Below are 21436 nucleotides of genomic sequence, written 5' to 3' on the forward strand. Positions count from 1 at the left end.
AATAACATTAATTATGTAAATAAAATAAAATTTTTATGAGATTATTAATGTTTATAAATGGTAACTTTTTAAAAAAAAAATTGCAGAAATTATTCGTTATGCCGTCGAAGGGCACATTTTAAACTGAGAAAAAAAATGTTATCCTATAATATTGTAATTTTATTTTAGAAATGCAGACACCAATGATTGATGATTGAATGAAAGGGGACTGCCTAACTTCCTTGGTTGAAAACAGTTTCATTTTAATATGTATATCTTCAAGACTCTTTTAATTTATTTGTCAATTGGTAACAGTTTGGAGCTTTATTTTTTGTTGCATACTAAGCAAAGGAATATGTAATTTTCATTTAATTAAATCCAAAAAAACAATATTATATATTTTTCTTTTCATTTCATTTCTGTTGGTTGGTCTATAGAAGATAAAATGAATCTGAGCTAATTTAGTTCATACAAAGAATCTCAAACAAAAATATCTAAAACTAAGATAAAAGAAGTATCATTAATGAAGCTTACTTAAGTTTACATTAACGAAGCTTACTTAAGTTTATGGAAACTTGTTGAGGTTTGGGTTTTGAATATTTAGATTTGAAATTTATTATGCACAATTATACATGTCAATTTTTAAATTTCATTATGTATTGTTGCCATAAATGAGTTTTTGTTCGATTAGTCTATTTTAATCTAGGTTGTTCAGATTTGAGACTTGCATAAAATTGGGTGTGTTTGAACATAGATGGGTCCGTCAGGATTGAGGAGGACTTTTCAACATCTGGAGGCTTGGTTCGAGACTACAACAGTGAATGGATTTTTGGTTTCTGCAAATATCTGGGTAACTAAAGTGTGTTGGAGGTTGAATTATGAGGTATTTTGAATGAATTAAATTTGTCACTTGAATGGGGTTTTGGGTGTACCTTAATTTAAACGGATAGACATGAAGTTGTTAATGTCATTCAAAAAGCACCTACAAAAGGTCCCAAGTCAACTCTAATTAGGAGAATACATAAGCTTTTATCAAAAGTTCTTCATTGGAGTATTCAACATATGTCTCGAGAAAAGAACAAAATCACAGATAATTTGATGAAAACAGTTCGTGATAAGAAAATAAGATCACGCCTTTTATAGCACCCACTCTTGAGTGCCTAGTTTATACTTACAAATCAAAAATCAAGGCGCAATATGTTGAGTGAGGGTTCAATTGAAGAACAGTGAGGTGTTGAATTTCATTATTAATGAAAGAAAGGTGAGAGATTTGATGCCAGACCTTACTTGTAATTAAGCAATTAATGTCCCCATCTTCTTGCCTTAGACATTGGAACCCTTCGAATGTTTCATCTCACCAATTTTATTTTATTTTTCAATATAAAAAATATCTTTTTCACATGATAAACAAAATAAATTTGTAATTAATAAAAAAATTGATTTTTATAATTCACTCAAAATAATTATACTTAAAATCTAAGATAATGGTGAAGAGATTGCGTGTTTTAAGCATCACTTAAACGTCATTGTTTTAGCATTTCTTTTTCTAGCCCATGATTTTCACACTGTACATATAGTTTTCTTTTCTGGGAATCAATAAGCACTTTGTTTTAAATCTTTTTTAATTGGTTTTATGGGATGAACAAGTCAAATTGAAGGTCATTTTCGAAGGGCAATAACCATGATTTACACACACACACACACACACAAAAAAAAAAAAACTACAATCAGGAAAGCAGCATCATTATCTTGTAGACAAATTACATTATTTTCACTTATCATTTACCTCACTTAACCCTGAAAACTGAAAAAACATGGGGTACCACCAGGGACTGGAACATGAATAGAATGCTTCCACCTTTCCCCAAGCTGCCCTATCAGGTAACAGCAAGCAGGTTCAAGTGTAAATATGGTCCACCTGCCATATAATTGAAAGAATCGAAAGTAGAGATTAATCAATTTTTTGGCAGTCAAAATCCCTCAACTACTAACCTTTCACTTCATATGAGAATCTTCTTTGGAATTCTAGACTTTTTTTATAAAGTACTTGTTACATTCTAAATTTATTAGTGAAGTCTAAAAAATTTTACATGCAATGTATGTAATAAGTTTCTTTCTTTTTATCCAAAAGGAAATTAATTCATCGAATCCTTACTATATAGTCAATTCTTTTATAATAGTCATGTTCTATGACATAGAATCAATTTTTATCTTTTATTTTTATGTTTTATAATTATTTTTTCATTTATAACAACAATAGTTTATAAAGTATGAAATATACTATTTATTAGATTAATTTTTATATCAGTGTCTTACCTTAAATTTAAAATATTAAAATTTTATATAAAAATAAATTAATCATGTTCTATTAAATAAAAATAATATTTAATAAATTAAATTACATTTGTAAAAATTATTAAAATACAATCTAAATATCACACATTAATAATATTATTATGTTATAATTTTTAATTTAACATTTTAAAAAATTCAAGTATAATATAAGGTGTTATAAATATTTCAAAACTTTTATAATATATAATAATCATCTCTTTACAACATCTAAAATTTTGACAAATAAGTGATAAAATTATAATTTATGAATAATGCATGTTATGTGGTTAACTTCTTTTTTGTCTCACGTTATAGTATCTAATCTTATCAACACCGTTATTTTTACACTAATTATAAATAAATATACCGACTATAAAAAAAACCTTAATCTGATTTGAAATCCTCAAATTTTCACCTACTTCCTTGGTTGTTCATGAATGTAGCAAATTCTATGCCAGAGATTTAGATAAGGAAGAAAGTTGAAATCGTACGTAAAAAAACAATAATAACACTCCCCACCCAAGAACAAATTAATGGTTATAATAGGAAACAGTTTTGTGTTCCTTTTTTTTTTTTTCTTTATGCTCATTAATTATTTTTGGCTTGCAGACGTAAAATGGAAAAGGATATATACCTGTTACATGTTAATATAAATAATTCTTCTCAAATTTCGGGGATAAATATCTGAATAACAAATAATTAATTTAGTAAATATCAACTTTAATTCAACTTTATTAAAAAACATTAATTAATCTTTTTTTTAGCAGTTAGCTTCTTAGATTTGTTTTTGGTAAACCATTGAGTCAGTCAATCAATTTTCATAAAATTTCATTTTGTTCATATTTTTTTTTTTTTACATTTTAGGTGTAGCTATGAATTGTTTTCATTTCGATCGCTGTCAGTAATTCAATTTTATTGTACACTTATTTTAATATGTTTTTATTTTGATAACTTATTTTATATTTTTAATTTTTAATTTTATTTTTAAACATTAATTTTAATTTTTAATAAAAGTAGAAAAACTTGAGTTTTTACATGAAAGATCATTTATATCTTTTAATTTCCTCCCCTTTAGAATTATTTTAGATTTTTCTCACAGGAAAAATTTATTTTATATTTATAATACCCTTTATTTTTATAATTAATTTTAATTTTTCAGCAATAAAAAATTCTCAGGGTTTTATAAGAAATTACCTAGATTTTATAGGGAAAACTTGTGTTTTTACACAAAAATTATTTTATCTTTTCAATTTCTCTCTTTCCTCTTTTAGAATTAACTTTAGTTTTTTTTCCAGTAAAAAGAAAAGGAAAAATTTGAGTTTTTATAAGGAGTTGAGTTGAAAAGAAAAAACTTGAGTTTCATCTCTAAAAAAAAAAAATGAGAGAGAGTTAATTTTAGAAAAGCAAATGAGTGACAAATATGAAAATTTATGAAAATTTATTGACTAAAATGAAAACATTTTGCAATAGAAGTGCCTAGCTAAAATGCATTTTTTTTCAATGCCCAAAATAAAAACGGATGACAGTTGAGTGATCAAATTTGAAATTTACGTTTTTTAGGAAAGCAAGCTTCTAATATATTCAATTACAAGGAAACGAATAAATCTTTTTTTTTTTTTCCAAGTAAAGGTTGAGAAAAAAATGGGGAAAATGGAAAATTGTTTCATATCAGATGATTTAATTTCGGTTCAAAAATAAAACTTCTATTATTCAAATCAAATCAAATAAAATTTAATTTTTATTTAACTTATAGCTTTCTATTCTAATTTAGAGTTATTTTTTATATAAATTAGTGAAAAAACTAAAAAGATTTATAAAAATATTTTATAAAAATCAATAAATCAGATCATTCCCAAATAATGGATTTTGTTTCAATTACCTTTAATATTCAGTTCAGTAACCACAATTCTTTTTCCCTAAATTAACCCAAATTGTACCATTGTCACTCACCCTTAGTAAATATTGTGGATATATAATTAAAAAATGGATAAAAAAGATAGTACTAACATTATATTAATATATATATGGGATGGAAAGAATTCGCTTGCAATTAAAATAAATTTACATAATTTCATAATTTTTAAAAATAATTTATTTATCATTCTAATTTTAAATTAATTGTTTTAATACATATATATATATATATAAAATAAATTTTTTCTCCTATTATTACACTAATCATATTTACAAATAACAATGAATTTTGTAATTTTGAAAGAAAGATTTGTCATCAAATGTCAAACTCAATTGATGTCTGGTTATTCCACGTGAATTGGTCAACTCCCCTTTGCTTTGCCAAATAAGGCCAGAAACTGGAAACTCAAATTTCTTTTAGCGTTGAAAACAATTACTACTAATTAAAGTAAGGAAAATGATTGGGTTATTAAACTTAAAAACTGGAGAATTGAATGTCTGAATTTGAAAAGAGATTACTACAAACTTTGACAGTCGAAAGCAATGAAAATGTCCAAATTCAGACCTAGAAGCCAAATAATTTTATGAACGAATTAAGAGGTATGTTGTAGAAATAATATTTCATATAGGTTAACAGATATTTTAGACTCCACGAGTAGAATTAAAAATTCACAAATGTTCTATAATAATATAATAAAATATTAAAATATATATATAATAATTTTTAAGATTACTTGTAAAATAAAAATACTACGTTAATTCTCTTCAATTGAAAAATGATTGAAAATTTTACTTTTACAAACTAAATTATATTATTATGACAAAATTTATTATAATTTTTTAAATCAATAAAATCTCAAAAATAGTGAAATTTGATTTAAGTCTTACTTATTTTACTTAAATTTTTAATAAATGTTTTTTACTCACATCATAAACTTATCATAATGCATTTATAGACCCGACCAACCTAATATATCATATATTTCCTTCTGTAACTGTTGTACTAACTTAAGTGCATAATCATCAAGCAAGTAGTGAGGTTGGTAATTGAATTAGACTACACTATTGGACTAACCATCTCCTATTTGTGTTCTTTTTACTATTATAATTATATTTTTAAGGTGCTATTAAAATTTTAAATTTTAAATAATTGTATTATATAAATTTTATATTTTTATTTGTTTATGTAATATAATTGTATTGTTTTTCTTGTTATATTTATACTGTATTAAAATTAATGTTTTTCAAGTGTCTATATTTATGAGTTTAAATAAAAATATTAAATGATGGATGAAAAATTTACGTGCATTTTAATTTTTATGTTATATGAAGACTATAATGTAAATATTAAAAATATATATATATTTTAAAATTTTAATAAATAAATATTAAATATACTAAAATGTATATATAAATTTGCTAAATATTAAATAAAAGCCATATACTCTTTAAAATTTTAAAATAATAATATGGTTGAGCTTGAATGATTTTGAATTAATCATTTACAAAAGGTATAATGATTTTTTTGGCACTCCATCTTTAAAAAAAAAATTATTTTAGCCATTCATTTAATTTTTCTCTTCGGTTAGCCCTTGAAATTGTAATTTTTGTCAAAGTACCCCAACATGGATGGAAAAGAAGGAAATTTGTTATACTTGGACGTAAAGATTATTACAATTTAGCAGCAAAATTATGAAATGAAGAAAATATTAATTAAAGGGAGGAGGGACTACATAGTAAAAATCTCAAGTAGATTAAAATAGAATGATGGTCAACTAAAAAGAAAAGGAAAAAAACAGTAGAGTTTAATTGAGTGATTAATAGTGGGTTTTATTTAATTTTTAATATTAAAAGTGATGATGTGTTAAGTAACTGGGATACCCACTTTTGTAATTTTAGATAAGTGACCTGGAACATTTATTATATTACAAAAATAATTAATGAACATTTACTAATGCGAATATATATTAATATTATAAAAGTCAAAACTTTTAGAATTTCTATAATTATAAAAAAAAGAATTTCCTCAAAAAGGATTAGAATCTTAAGGTAAGTACCTAATAATAGCAGGTTCCCCACGTCCTAAGTGACCCTGGAACAATTATTATATTACAAAAACTAATTAATTAATATTTAGTAATAGAAAATAAGATTAATACAAAAATATGTTAATGTTGTAAGAGTCAAAACTTTTAGAATTTCTATAATTATAAAAGAAAAATAGAATCTCAAGGCAACTAGCCTAATAAAAGTAGGCTCCCCACGTCCTAAGAGAAGTTTTTGACTTCATTTTTACGATTCCCTCGGCCAAATTAACTCGAATATGTTCCTCAACCACATTCATTTTTTAATTAATTACGATGTTCAATTTCATCGCGTTAAGAATTTCCAATGAAGTAAGGTTTTATGTTGAGTAATTAATTATGATATTCAATTTTAATAGAGACAATTTATTTAAAAATTAATCTAATTTTGAATTGTATTAATTACGTTTATTGTTTGAATTTTACTTTATTATTATAACTAAAAAAATTGAAACATTCCGACAATAAAAAGCAAAATATTGGCCGCTTTCTAAAATAATTATTTGCATGAAAACAGGAGGAAAAAATTAAATTAATTTTTGAATTAAATATTTTATATAAATGACATCAAACTCTTTATTATTTAATTTAACCCATTGTTAAAAATTATTCATTATAAAATTATCATAAATAATTTCAATTTTTTATTTAAAATTATAATACATAATTTAAAGATCCCTCATTTAAATATTTGTTTCCTTTATGTAAAGATAAATTAAAGGAATACTCAATGGTTTTATTATTAATATAGATTGAAATATAGTCACAAGGAATTTTCAACTCCGTCAAAAGAAGTTTGAGAGATATATTTTATAAGGAGTGAATAAAATTCTCAATAAGGATGATGTTTTCTTCAATGAAGATTTTGTTGTTTAACGCTATCACACTTCAAAAAGTAATGAATTTGTAGAGTAAATCAATAAGTTGAAAAAGAAATTGACTTCAATATTTTAATTAAAATAAGTAAATATATTAGTTGAATAATATTATGTAAAAGAATTAAATTATATTAATTTAAAATATAAAATATAAATTTTAAATTTTAAATTTAAATATTATAGATAAACTATAACCTAAAATAATTTATGTATAACATAATCATCTTTTGTTTGATTTAATAAAAGTTTGAATTAAAAAAATTTAAATTAAATAAAATATAATTGATACAATCAAATTATCTGTTGACAGGAGGTGAAACAAACTAGTTAAAATAATTAACAGCGGGTACTTAATCAATTAATCGGGGTTTATTTATCCATTTAAGGGGTAAAGATTGAGAAATATTCAGGAATATGGTTCCCATTTTCTCCGCTCAACCACCACTATATATATATATATATATATATTTCAAATAAAAATCTCATCAAACTTGTCAATACAGATAATGGAATCCCCTAAATAGAGAAGTAATAGTAATAAATGAGACGAAGTCAAACATTTTCTTTAATAATTAATTTCCCTGTCGACGTGATCCATAGACTGATTCTGTACCTATTCATAGCCTAACAGTTCATCAAGTCAAATTTGCTATTTTTTTTCATATATAGAAAGAGAGTAGTGTACATCAATAGATCATTAACAGATTTTTGGCCAGCTATATACAGTATATATTTTTCTTATAAATAAACTCCTTAATTAACATGGCTCAACAACTTGGAAAACGCAATAAAACATATTAAAATTAAATTTCAGGTATATTAATTATCGAAATCTGGATGTTATGCTGATACTGTAAGTTTTAATATGGGAAAAAGATGTATGAAATATAGATATTATCTCATTTTGTATCTTTTATCAATTATTTAACGTTATTTTATTATTTTTTATGTTATTGACACATCATTTTAATGTTTTTTAACTTAAACCTTGGATCTTAAACCTTAAACCTTAAACCTTAAACTCTAGACTATGAACCCTAAATCCCGATCTTAGACACCTATGTCCAAGGTTCATGACGTCTCTATTTCATATAATTATTTCTCTTTTGAGAGAAAATATTATATTAAAAAAAAAATTATCTATTTCCAATAGTTTAATGCGATATCAATAATCTCATCTTGAATTTCAGGATTCTCATTTTGATTTGATTTTTTTAAAATAAAAATTGTGAAATTTCGAATGAAAATATTAATGTGACATTAAATTATTAGAAATATATATAAATGACATGACGTTATTGTATCATATAATCTTTTCCCAATCATCTCATTGTTTTTGTTTTAAATATATTTTATGGGTGAAATATCGACCCTTTGTCTAATATTGGAGTAAGGGTAAGGGAGGCGTGGCTAATTAATATTTGGTGATACTTGAATGCCATGTCAGCAGAATTAGAGATAAATGATGAAGTTGGTGTTAGTTGGGAACTGGGGTTAGGTGAGTGAAGTATATGTTAATTAAGTTTTTTCTAACAAGACATATCTAGCTTTTCTATTTGTCTTCCTCCCCGAGGAAACACAACTGGGACTTTCTGTTTGTTTGTTTTTATCTGATCAGGCCCTGGTGCAAACGGGTTAGGTGAATTCTATTTTTTTCCAATATAATTAATACGTCTTTGTAAAAGAAAATTCTGATTTATGATATGTATTAGATGTCATATTTTGAAAAAGTATATTTATTTTTATGAATCAATGGAATCACGTTGAACTAATACATTAAGACTGGGTTCATATAAGCCTTCCAAATATATATATTTTTTCCTTTGAAATTTGACTTTCCACAGAGCCAAAACAAGAAAAAGGGTGAGCTACGTGTAGGACGTTTGTTGTAAAAATGAAGATGAGGAAGTAAGAGAACTTTGTGACGTAGAGAACAAACAATCTTTGTTTGTCTCTAATACAAAGCAAATTAGATACAATTTGCATTGGGTTGCATGTTTATGTACCAAATAATAACACTTCTAAAAAAAGTGTGAATTAACTATAAATATGTGTTCTTTCTTCTTCTTTTTTTTAATAATTTGTTTATTTATATCTTTTAAAAGTATTTTCATTTCGGTCAATTATGAAAATATTATTATAATTTCGTCGCTACTTTTAAAAATTTTTATCATTTTAGTTACCCTTGATGATGAAGATGAGCACATGATGGTGATGATGTTGGCTAAAATGATAAACTTCTTTAATAGTAGTGATGAAATTATAAAAAAAATTTTATGTAATTAAAATAAAAATATCTTAAAAATTAGACGATTAATTAAATAGTTTACCCAAATCGAAAAGAATGCAAATTAATTTGTCAGATAAATTTTATGTGAAACCAATAAGTAATTCAAGATTTTCGTCTGTGACTTTTGATCAAGAATCATTAAATTGGGTTGAAACAATGGGATTGGACGACCAATTCTTTGGATAATAGCGCTAGTGGCACAGCAAGAATTATAGTGCCATTTGGAGGAAAAAAGAATCATAAATCATACAAACGGATAATGATTGTGATAAAAATAAAAATAAAAACAGCTTCAAGTGTAAAGCATCCCTCGTTGAGTTATTTAAAACCCTAATTTAGACATCAAAATTGCCAATTTTCAGGGACTGATGAGACCAATGACCAATCTATGGTTTCTCTGTAGCTTGCTTGATCTAATTAATTGGCTACATTTTCCCCGCAGGGATTCCACCAACTAAGTCCAACAAATAAAATATATATTAATTTTATAAGAAGAAAAAAAAAAAGTGAAAATTATTGAGAATGGTAAGCCATTAACATCAACAATTTCAAATACTATTAACTCATTTTAAGAATATTATCATGCTTGAAGGAGACATCATCGTTTGTGTTGATCTTGAAATGCTTACTATTCCTTGATAACGACAGGTTTTTGACGCTCAAAGTATTCATCTGTAGGCCTACATTACTTGGCAGGCAGATCACAACCAAATTGGTTGTAAGAAAATTCAATAACTAAAGACTTTCAATGGATACTCGAAAAAATATATAAATCCCATTTTAACTAAATTCTAGAGGGTTTTATTTGTATAAGGGTTCACATCTGTCTATACATATATATAGTTTTATAGCTCTTACTTCATTCGTACGATATCTGACCTCACCCATAAATGGAATAGTATTGCCTAGCGGTAATTATAGATATATATCCTGTATGTTTTGACTGCCTAATGCTCCCATCCCCACAAATATTGATTAACCCTTATAACGAGATCAACAGCCAAACATAGATATAAAGGGAAAAGCTTCTGATTCTTTTTTTTTTTCCAATTTTTTTTATATACTTTTTAGGTGTTTATTGTTAAGTTTTTTTAATCGTTTTTATTTCTATTATTTGAGAAAGTTTAACATTATAACCACGTACATTTGTGAGGTCTCCATTGTTTAAATCTTTTATTTATACCTATAAAGACTATTTGAGATTTTCGAGGTATAAAACCTTAGGTGAATTATAGAAAGCTATAGTTCAATCTTGTAAAAGCTAGAAGATTATATTTTAGAGTTTACACCCCTAAACTTAAATCATTGCTTGTCTCGAGCAATGCTAAAAACATGTCGTATAATATAGAATTAAATTCATCCAAGTTATGTAAAAGCAAAAATTATGGCCTCAAATCAATTTTGCAAGCATATAGTTCATGTACAGTTTATCATCCAATATTTCAAGTAACTAAATGCTAACAAAATCGTGATTTGAATAGTTAATTTTGTGAGTAGAGTTAATTCACTTCCACAAAAGATAATTTTAACTTCCCTAAATCAACTAGCATAATTCCTCAAGAGGAATGTTCTATCTCAACCTTGTGAAAAAGATAGGGATTGCAAAAATTATACCTTGCTCCTAAAAGGTATCAATTTAAGTATAATCAATTGAGAAATTTTTGGTTGAGGTATATTAAGATAATGAAAGTAGACAATCGGGCCGAACTACTATAAATCGAATTGTCCAATTTTCTTTTTTCCCTATTATTTAGAAATATTTGTAGAATTTTTTTAAAAATACCAATTCACTCCTCTTAATATTTTCAAGTCTAATATCAATAATTGAAGTGGTTGAAAGACACGGAGATGGGAGGGCATGTATAAGAATTACGCAATCAGGTGGAATGTAACATATTTGAGAAGCTTTTGTTAGGGATTTCTCTATACAGTGTCCTTTCATTTGCTGGAGCTATAATGTATTTAAACTGGGTTGGTAGCCTACGTAATTACATTACCTGTCGTATTCTTTAGCCATTAAAATTGTTTGAATGATGTTCATTTTGAAATAAGTGTCTGTAACTGACGGCTAGTGATTAAATGTTCAATATTAGCTCATGATTTGAACTAATTATTCCTTGAAACTATACTCTCCTTTCATTAGGTACTAAAAATAAATAAATAAATAGTAGGTTCAAACTTACTTTTAATAAAGGCGGATTTGAATAGGTATTTGGGTACGGTACGGTATAGTGCATTTAGTTTATTTTTTGTTTGAAGTTACAGTATCGCTACAATATCTAATTTCACTGTCGTCGCTGTTTTTACACTAACTGTAAGTAAACGTACTGCCATCCCAACTCACCCTAAATTTAATATTTGAATTCTAACATCCTAAGTTAGGTTTTAAAAGTTACAACTTGAAATGTTCACAACACTATACTCATATAAAATGAAGGGTTAATGTTGTTAATTTCTTCATGCTTTAAACTATAGTACTAATTATATGCTAAATTTTTATATGAATTAAATAAAAAAATATTTAATGGACCACATAAATTTTATAATACCATTAATTAATAATAAGACAACACATCATCATTTGTGTAAAACAAAAAATAATGAAAGACTTAACAATAAATATTAATTATATTTTTAAACATAAATAAATACAAAAAAAATCAAATCCCAACTCAAATATGTAATTCAAACTCAACTAAAACCAAAACAAAAAAAATTAATAATTATATTTAATAAAATTAATAGTATTTCAAATTATTTAATTTTTATTTTGTGCAAATAATAATATGTTATTTTATTATTAACTGCTGATACATAAAATTTATAATACAGACCGTACACTAAATATTAATCCATAAAAAAGTTAAAATATCCTAAAATCAAAATAAATAAACAAACAAATAAAAAAATCCCATCATTTCCAAATAAAAAATAATGTCGCCTTCATTTTGTTATTGTATTTTTTCTGGTTGGAATATTAATTTGTTAGCAACCGAAACGTGATTATGATCAAGAAGGATCTTCAAAAATAAATATTTTTTGTATAAGGGTTTTAAAAATAAAAATATTCAATTTGATATCTTTAATAATAATAATAATAATAATAATAATAAAGATAATATACTGAAATTGTATAGCTTAAAGTCTAATTTTTATTGATAGTTATATGTTAAATTTTGAAGCACGTCGTAAGGGGTCATGACAAAATAAAGGTTTTCGAATATACAAATATCCAAAAAGGGTTTATGTTTAGCAAAGGTAAGTACAAAAAAAAAAACCAACCATTTTAGGAAATTATTTCTACTCGATTAATATCCATATATTAGTTGCCGTCACAAAAACAATGAGATCTAATAATTTCATTCACCTCTCTTAATTATTAAAAATAAAATATCCGATAAAATTTAAATTTAAAACACATTTATCTAACTTTATTTATCAATATATATTTTGAGACATCTATATTTATATCTCCACGTTCATAAATCAAAACCTGTTTGTATGTATAAACATTCATTAACAGAAATAACAGAAATTATTGATCCCATCCCTTAAATTTCGTTTATTTAGTATTTTTAATTTTTATTCAATTTTACTATTACATGTAATCTTAATCTAATACTTTTTTCTAGACCAATACATATGTATGTTTGTTATGTACTTATGATCACCAACTTGAAAACCAGATAAGATTCGGCTCGCCTACCTGCGACCCGGTTAGGACTCACCAAATGGATATATGTAAGCCTTACAATACGAAGCTCCTAAAGGGAGCTCATGGACTCAGCTCGCACTTGTCAAGGGGTGCTTGCAAGGGGAGCTCGCGGTCTCGACTGGCATATGCTTAAAGAGTGTCTAACAAGCAACCCAGAGCAATATATGTGTCCAATATACATAGAGTCTTCTAAGAATGTAAATTTTATAAACAGTAGGTATGTACATAAATATTTGATTGTCTATTCTAATAAGACACAACAAAAAATTACTCAATTGAGTGCCGCAGTTCATCAAATTGAAGTCAAAACGTATCCATTCATATTATAGAATCAAAGAGGCTTATGTGCACCTAGCTACAATCATGGAGCATTTCACTACTATTTTGTATATCCACATTCCAATAAAAATGATGAAAAGCTAAAAACTAATCTTGGATCCAACATCCACCTTGTTCGGGTATACAAGAAAAAGACAATCAAGGGTGTTTCAGATCTTCTTTTATTCTTTAATCCTCCACTAAAACTATACGCGTGCTTTGCACCAAAAAAGCTCACTCTCTTTTTTCTGCAACTTTATCCAAAAAAATAATACTCAGTTTCCTCAACCCTTTCTTTATCTGATCTTTTACATGAAAGTTTGGGCTTCCATTACCAAATCTAGTATTCCACTTCGGTCACCTTTTTGGTGTAAATCCAAAGTGTCATAAAGCTATATTGGACATGAAATTAATTTTTTTTATTAATTTCACAACATGTGGAATATGTGTTCTCGAGAGTGGGACATTGGATCAATAGATGTAGAAATTAAAAGGTGATAATTTTGGTCAAGAAACAAGAATGAAGATCATCTTTTTTTTGAGATGTCTGTCCCCTTTTATTTTATAGGGTTGGACCTCGAGTCGATTTCATGTTGAATTGTTTTTATTATAATTATATAACAATATTATATTGAAATGGTTAAAATATATTGTAAGTTTTTATTTTTCATAAATTTAGAATTTAGTTTATATATTTTTATTTTAAGAAATTATTTTTCACTTATAACATATTGTAAGAATCGAACCCATAATCAAATCGAAAACTTTACATTTGTAATTAAAAATCGTCATTTTTTTTCTATAGGCCGAAAACATGTACCTAAGTAAAGTTTACCTAATAACCCTTTTCTTTCTACCAAGTGGAAGAGAGTGATTTTGTTGATGGTTTATTTTGTATTTGTTCATCCCCTCTACCATCTCTTTTGCCTATTTTACGTGATGATTGTAAAAGTTTACGGTTAAACACCATGTAAACTTGATTAGATGATTCTATGTTTGAATGTTTTTATCATGTAAAAGTTTTTTATTTTTGGTAAGGGGCAAAACTATAACCTTTTTATGTTTTACATCAAAGTGTTGGTGCCGCAAAACCAAGTATTTATTATATATTTATTTCTTAACAAAATCAAATATAGGTAAAAATATCATGGAATTTTTGTATTCAGAGTTAGATTACATTTTACTTTATTTATTCAATAAATAGATATATTAATCACTATATTTAGATCAAATAGTAAACTGATTTTTTTGTTAAAATTTATTAATTTTATTGTTAAAACTAGTTTGATTGATAAAAGAACTAGACATAGACTAATTTTTAACGGTAAAAATAAATAAACTTAAAAAAAAAACCAGTTTACTTTTTCGTATAGAAATTTTTGCTTTATTTTGAGTAGAAAAAACTTTGTTTTCCAACTTATACATGTTTTGTTTTGCTTCGTGTTAAAACTAAATAAATGTATCATTATGAGCACAATTGACGTTATACTTTAGATGCGGTGAAGTCAAATGATTATTTTTAACAAACCTTTGATGGATCCCATGGTGTTAAGAGTCTTAAAACAATTCATAGTATTGTTTATAATGAAATCAGGCCCACTTAGTTTGTGTCTAAACCAAATTAAATGGTCCTTAAAATGATTCAGAACTGGAATATTTGCTGGGCCCATCATGTCTAGTCTGCATCTCTACAATTGGTTCTAATTTGGGACTAAGCTCCATTTCATTGGGTAGCCATGATCCTAATAATAGTGCAATTTACCTCTACAGTTCACTATGTCAACGATCGACTAACCTCGGGATCCGCAGCTAACTTAACTCGTTCCTGGTCTTGTATGCTTAAAAATACTGAACCATATAGCATTTAAACAAGAGTATGACGGAGAGTAGAGCGTTAAATGTTGAAGGCAGCATTAGGCTGTGGAAATGGAGGAGGGTGGGGACATATTTGATACTTTGTTTCTCTTTTTCTCACTCTTGCAGCCTTTCGAAAGATGTTTGATATTGAGAGCTCGAAGTTTGTGGGGACTGTTTGGTTTCAACTACGTATAGAAAAGGACAGGTTGTGGGCATTGGTGCATTTTCGAGATGAGACAAATGAAAACAGTGAGAGAAGTTGGATTGTGGTATTAGAGTTGGGGCGGGTTTGATCAGTCGTCGTTGGGTTGATGGAATAAATATGTAAAGGCACACATTCTTCTGAAGAAAATTTAGTCCAAACCAGTAGTAATATAGCAACAATGGTGGGAAAGGAGGACGAAACGGTGGTGATGATAATGCCGGAGGTGGAGGAAGTGGACAGGTGGAATCATTTCAGTGGTGAACCCCCCAAATTATTATTTTTAATTTATAAAAATAAAATAACAATTTTACTGATTAAAATTTAAAATTTTTAATTTCTAATTTTATTTTTAACATTAGTTCTATTATACTTACTTTTTTTTGACACAATGATAATAAAATTAGTGATGGCTATAGTTTTTTCTTTTATCTCTTATTATTATTTTTAATTATTTGTATGTAATTTAATTAAAGTTAAATTAAGTTAGAAAATGCCATATATAGATGAACATATAGTACTATTTATGCGTTTTAAAATTTGAAGATGTGACAATTTTATTGGTGCCCAAAACTATGTTTTTAAGATGATCTTAATTTAAGTTATTCCCAAACTCGAAGGGATAAATATCAAAACTATATATTAACTTTGATCGAATGTGTAATGTTATACATAAACTTTAATTTTGTGCTATTTTATACATGTGATTTTTCTTAATTCAATTTTCATAAATTACCGATAACATTATCAAATTAGTATCATTTTACGTTTATTTATTGCACACAAAAACAATTATATTAATTCAATATGAAAATAAATATATGTATTTATTTCTTTAAATGTACATAATTAAATCAAAATAAAATTTTCACATATACATATGAACCACAATTCAAGTTTTTAATGTATAATTACACGAAATCAAAACTTATATATTAAAATTACACATTAAAACAAAATTTATATATAAATTTGATATTTATCCAATTTTAAATTTAAATAATTGATATGGATGGAAATTTTGCTCCCATTTGTTAAAAAAAATTTAATTTGCCAACAAGAAATCAATCACAACAATAGGATTTGATTTCCCCCCACTACTTGAATATTATAGTCCCACCCATGACCCCAGCCAAGTGAAGTATATGATTTCCCACCTTTATCTGCAACCAAAATATCCTACCTTATCCTTACCAAATCAAATAATAGTACAAAATTTATATCACCACTTAATCATACAGCGCACTCTCCACTTCCTCTCTCTTCTCTTACCATTGCGATGAAAAACTAGCAGTCGTTTCATTTTAATTCAATGATCTTTGTATCACATTATTATGATATACATTCTTATCAAAACCAGCAATTTTACATATCGATAACTTAGGATAGGTTTGGGGCGGCGATATGGTACGTTTAGTTTACTTTTTATTTCACGCTACAGTATTGTTATAATATCTAATTTCACCGCTATCGTTATTTTTATACTAACCACATATAAATACACTAAACCCTTAATATTAAAGCTATCCTTTTTTTCACCAGAGGATGATGACCATGTTCCGTTATGGGAGCTTTCAAAAACATTAGCTTGACATGACATTGACTGCCATACTTTATAATTGCTGTCGTGCAGATTGGAAGTGGTGATGGCCAATGCCACACAAGAATTATACATGGAAACCCAAGAACTGCGGCCCAAATGCTAAATAAGCTGTACAACTTGTGTAAATTGTATATGAGGTTGGGGGCTTATCAAACAATGTCAATGTTTAGCAGAGCCCGTTATAGTTTTATAGCTTTTTTGGGTATCAAACAGTGCAAAGCCATTTGGTTTAGTGTCTAAAATCATTTTTACCACACTCGATGATGATGGACACAAGTGCAGATAAATGGGTTAGATTGGAGTCTCCCAATCCTTGTCGGTCCCCACCCTTGTTTCACATTTTTAATTCATCCAACCAAATGAAACAGGGCCAGGAAAGAGCCCTTTTCAAGATTATCGATAACCTCAATTCGGATGGAACCATTTTTGTTTATGTTCAATTTGCAAAGGACAACTAAGAACTGTCCAAAACCAACAGCAAAGCCCATATTCCATCCAACGATTCAACATCAAACACGAAACCGCTTCGGGTACAACCACTCCAAATACCAAAAAATACACATCAACTATTCAAAACTCCTCAATGCAAAATAGACGTTATATGTATCTTATATCAAGAAATAGCAAAGAAGTAGAAAATTAAAATGATTTGAGGGTAAAAGAATCGGAAAAATATATATATAAAAATCAAACAAACACAATTAAAATCCTACCTAAATGAGTTACATTCCTAGAATTCTTCCTACCCAAACTAATAATGTTTACAAGTCCAACCGAAACTAACTCGGGTTTAATATTATCCAAAACTGGGAACAGAAGTAGGAACTGAACCGGGTTCCGCCTCACCCGAAGCTTCTTTCTGACGTCGCATCTCAAGCACTTTCCGATGATGGTTCGAGTGTAACTCGCTTGAAAATGTCGGGCTACAAGCTGGTCTGTACTCGGGTAAAAGCCGACCCGATTTGAACCTCACCCCGCAAGCGTTACACAAAGTCTTAACTCCCATTGGACCAGCTCTCCATTGTGGCGTCTTTGTAACTCCACAATGACTGCACCTACGCGTTGGCTGGGTCCCATTTCCAATGGTTGACTCGGTTGCCGGTCTCTTCTTATGCTTCTTCTCCATTGAAAGCGATTCGGATAGTTCTAAGGTTGAACCTGAACCGCTGTTTGAACAAAGGAACCAAGGGCTTGAAGCTGAAGGGCTAGAGGAAGATGACGATGAGGAGCTTGAAGATGATTCTGTAAAAGGAGGGGAAGCGCCAAGGCACCAAACTCGACCACCAGTTCGACTGCGCTTGCTTCTGGCTTTGCCTGGGACACGAGTTTTGAAACATGTCGCAACTGGTTTCTCGGGTTTAGGCAATTTGTTGTCTGGTAACTTGGGCTTTTCCGTTAACGTTCCGGCGGGATACGCTGCCGCAGAGTGTTCCGAGAAGGAATCCTCAACGAAATGAGACAACCATTCAAGGTTAGCGACGTCCTCCGCCTGTAAAAATGGCACCTTTCTCACCATTAACAACTATTCCCCGAACTCAAAATAGCAAAAGCAATTTTTTTTTAAAAAGAAAAAAGGTTCTTTTTAAAAGTACCGGAACGGCGAGCTCGTCGGTGGATAAGGAACTGTAATCAAAATTGATGGTATCGTTAGAAAAATGGTGCTCTTGGCTTAGCTTTTGCCTCTTATGCGAAGAAGAAACTGGTACTTGTTCTTCTTCATCTTCATTTTGTTGTTCAAGGAAACCCTCTTCGTGAGTGAAGTCAAACAGGTCGTCTACAGAAAAATCATCACAAGAGACTCCATTTTGTCCATTATTTACAACCCAAATATCCTCAAGAAACGCTTGGGGACTTGATTTCAAAGCCATCTCCTTCCTAAAACTGGTCTTCAAAGCTGCTTCAACGCATTCCATTTCCTAAAACAAACACGTAAAAAAGATAAAAACTGAAAATCTAAAAACAACGCACCACAAAAAACCACAAGCTAATATCTTTACAAAACTGAATACCTGAAGAGAAGAGGATAATAGCAAAGGGGTGGTAGAAGCTAGAGGAGGAAATTTGAAGAAGAAAGGATGGTGGTGAGTTTGGTAAAGCATTGAATGATGATAGAAAGCATCCATGGTTCCTTTGATTCCTTGTTTTATCTCTCTATCTCTTTGATTTTTTTTTCTTTTTTACTTTTCTCACTTTTCTAGGGGATAAAAAAAAGATTAATTTATGGACACTGTATTAAATTTCTCACCTTTATTATACGTTGGAAATTTATGTATTTATAACAGTAGTACTCTCATAAATTGCGAAAAAGAAAAAAGCTGACTGAATTTACGAAGACTACCCTTTAGGGACTTTTTAGTGTCTGGGTTTTGGCAGAATTAAGATCAGGTCAGGTCGGACCAAATCATCAGATGCTCGAATTCTTTGCTTCCTTTTTTCCTTTTTTTACAAACAAAAAACCCAAGGTCGAGAAGACCTAGGAAACCCCAACCTTTTTCTATGTTGTTTTTTTTTTGTTTTCGTTTTCTTCAGCGGTAAGAATTTGGCCCGTCGTCTATTTTGACTAATTAATTTCACGTTTTATTTCGCCACCGCGTTAATTGCCTGCCGCTCCTCTTGGTTGTTCACAGCTACTCCTTTCTTTTATTTATTTCCCGCCCATTATAAGATAAATTATTTTTTTATACAAACCTTATTACCATTCATTTGTATTATACATTTTTTGAATATATCAATAAATCAATTCAAGAGTTCAGTTACATGTTCAAAACTTGAAATCAGAATCTCTGCTCAAACTATAAAAAATTATGAGGTATTTTAGATGATTTTTTTATTCTACTCAGTAAAAATATCATAAGGTCATAATTTAGATAAATAATTTGGAGGTGATAAGAGTTTTATAAGATAATGCGATAGTGGACTTAAGAATCACAGTATTTAGGAGAGTTCAATGTATTATGAGAGTTGAAGGTCAGTGAAGGATAAGATATGTTCCCAGATAATGTAATCTAATTACTAACTCTTTAGCAGAGTTAAATTTAGCATGGAAGCCAAGCCTACAAGTTATTGATGTTGCACCTAATGAAGTTTTTGGATTCCTTCAACAAAACAAAGGTAGCGGTGCTTTCGTTAAATTTAATTTTATGTAAATTTTCTTTTGTTTATCACCAAAAGATATATATATATATATATATATATATAATTTTAAACAATAATAAAAAATTTTAAAAATAATTGGTTAAAAAGATAAATCAAGCTTAGGTTTTAACATTTAAGGTTTGAACTTATTAATTTATATAAATAAAATATATAAGATTATAATATAAACTTTAAAAATATGTTCAGTAGTATATGTTTACAATTTTAATAAAAGAAAAAATTGTAAAATTTTAAAAAATAAACGAGCTTAAAATAGGTTTAAATGTGTTATTTACAAATATTAATGTGCTTAAATAAATTGAATATTCATATTTGAATTAAACTGAATTTAAATAAACATAAAATATATTAATATTATAGAAAAATTTATATATTAATATTGTATGAATTTTTTTCATTTTATTGGAGTTCATATATAGGTTATTATACTTGTATTACTAAACCAGTAGTATTTATTATTGGCGTTAAAATATATTATCAGTTATCCTCATTTCATTAAAAAAATCTCTTCAAAAATAAAATCTAAATCAAGTAAATTAAATATTTAATTTGTAGTCGATTAATTTTTAACTCAACTGGTATGTATATTTTTTTGTCAATATAAGAAGACTTAAGTTCGAATGCATTGAAACGTATTATCTTCTTATTTATGAGTTAAGAAAAATTTATGAATAATTTTAAATATTATATAAAACGAGATTGTTGAAAAATATATATTTATTTTGTAAAAGATAATATTTAGAATTTGGATTAGTGTTAAAAGTCTACTGCAATTAAACCTAGCAGTAATTAAAAAGCTATAAAAACAAATAGTAGAAAAGTAACCCATTGATAATTATGGTAAAAAGTTTGGGACAGAACATGCTTTGTAAGCAAAGACAAATTAAAAAGAAAGGTTGGGCCAGCTTTTGTCCCAAATGTATTCATTACTTAGGTTTTGTGTATTTATTGGATGCAACACCGAAGGGTGACGCGAGTCCGCCAATCATATCTGCGTTTTCGAGGGTTCCTCTTTTCTTTGGTTTTCCATTATATATTTGTTTCAAAACTAAGTTTTCTACTACTATTTTCCCTTTCGACCTCTATATTTAGAAACGCGACGGGAT

The 21436-nt window shown here is 27.7% G+C and overlaps 1 protein-coding gene across 1 annotated transcript; it reads right to left on the minus strand.

Moving 5' to 3' along the window:
- Positions 1–17822: 17822 nt before the first annotated feature.
- On the minus strand, positions 17823–19731 carry LOC108477302 (GATA transcription factor 5-like). Its single transcript, XM_017779804.2, has 3 exons — positions 19184–19731; positions 18767–19090; positions 17823–18663 (listed from the first exon to the last, which is right to left on the minus strand). The coding sequence occupies exons 1-3, from the start codon at positions 19295–19297 to the stop codon at positions 17971–17973; spliced, it is 1131 nt and encodes a 376-aa protein (XP_017635293.1). The 5' UTR covers positions 19298–19731; the 3' UTR covers positions 17823–17970.
- Between the last annotated feature and the right edge of the window lie 1705 nt (positions 19732–21436).

The sequence above is a fragment of the Gossypium arboreum genome, chromosome 11 (assembly GCF_025698485.1).
Source record: "Gossypium arboreum isolate Shixiya-1 chromosome 11, ASM2569848v2, whole genome shotgun sequence".
NCBI classification, from domain to species: Eukaryota; Viridiplantae; Streptophyta; class Magnoliopsida; order Malvales; family Malvaceae; genus Gossypium; species Gossypium arboreum.

Excerpts from the sequence above, each read along its gene's own strand:
- LOC108477302 (XM_017779804.2), bottom strand. The coding sequence starts at position 19,297 with ATGGATGCTTTCTATCATCATTCAATGCTTTACCAAACTCACCACCAT. Across the intron at positions 19,091-19,183 it reads TATTATCCTCTTCTCTTCAG|GAAATGGAATGCGTTGAAGC; the intron begins GTATTCAGTTTT and ends TGTTTGTTTTAG. Across the intron at positions 18,664-18,766 it reads CCGACGAGCTCGCCGTTCCG|GCGGAGGACGTCGCTAACCT; the intron begins GTACTTTTAAAA and ends CCATTTTTACAG.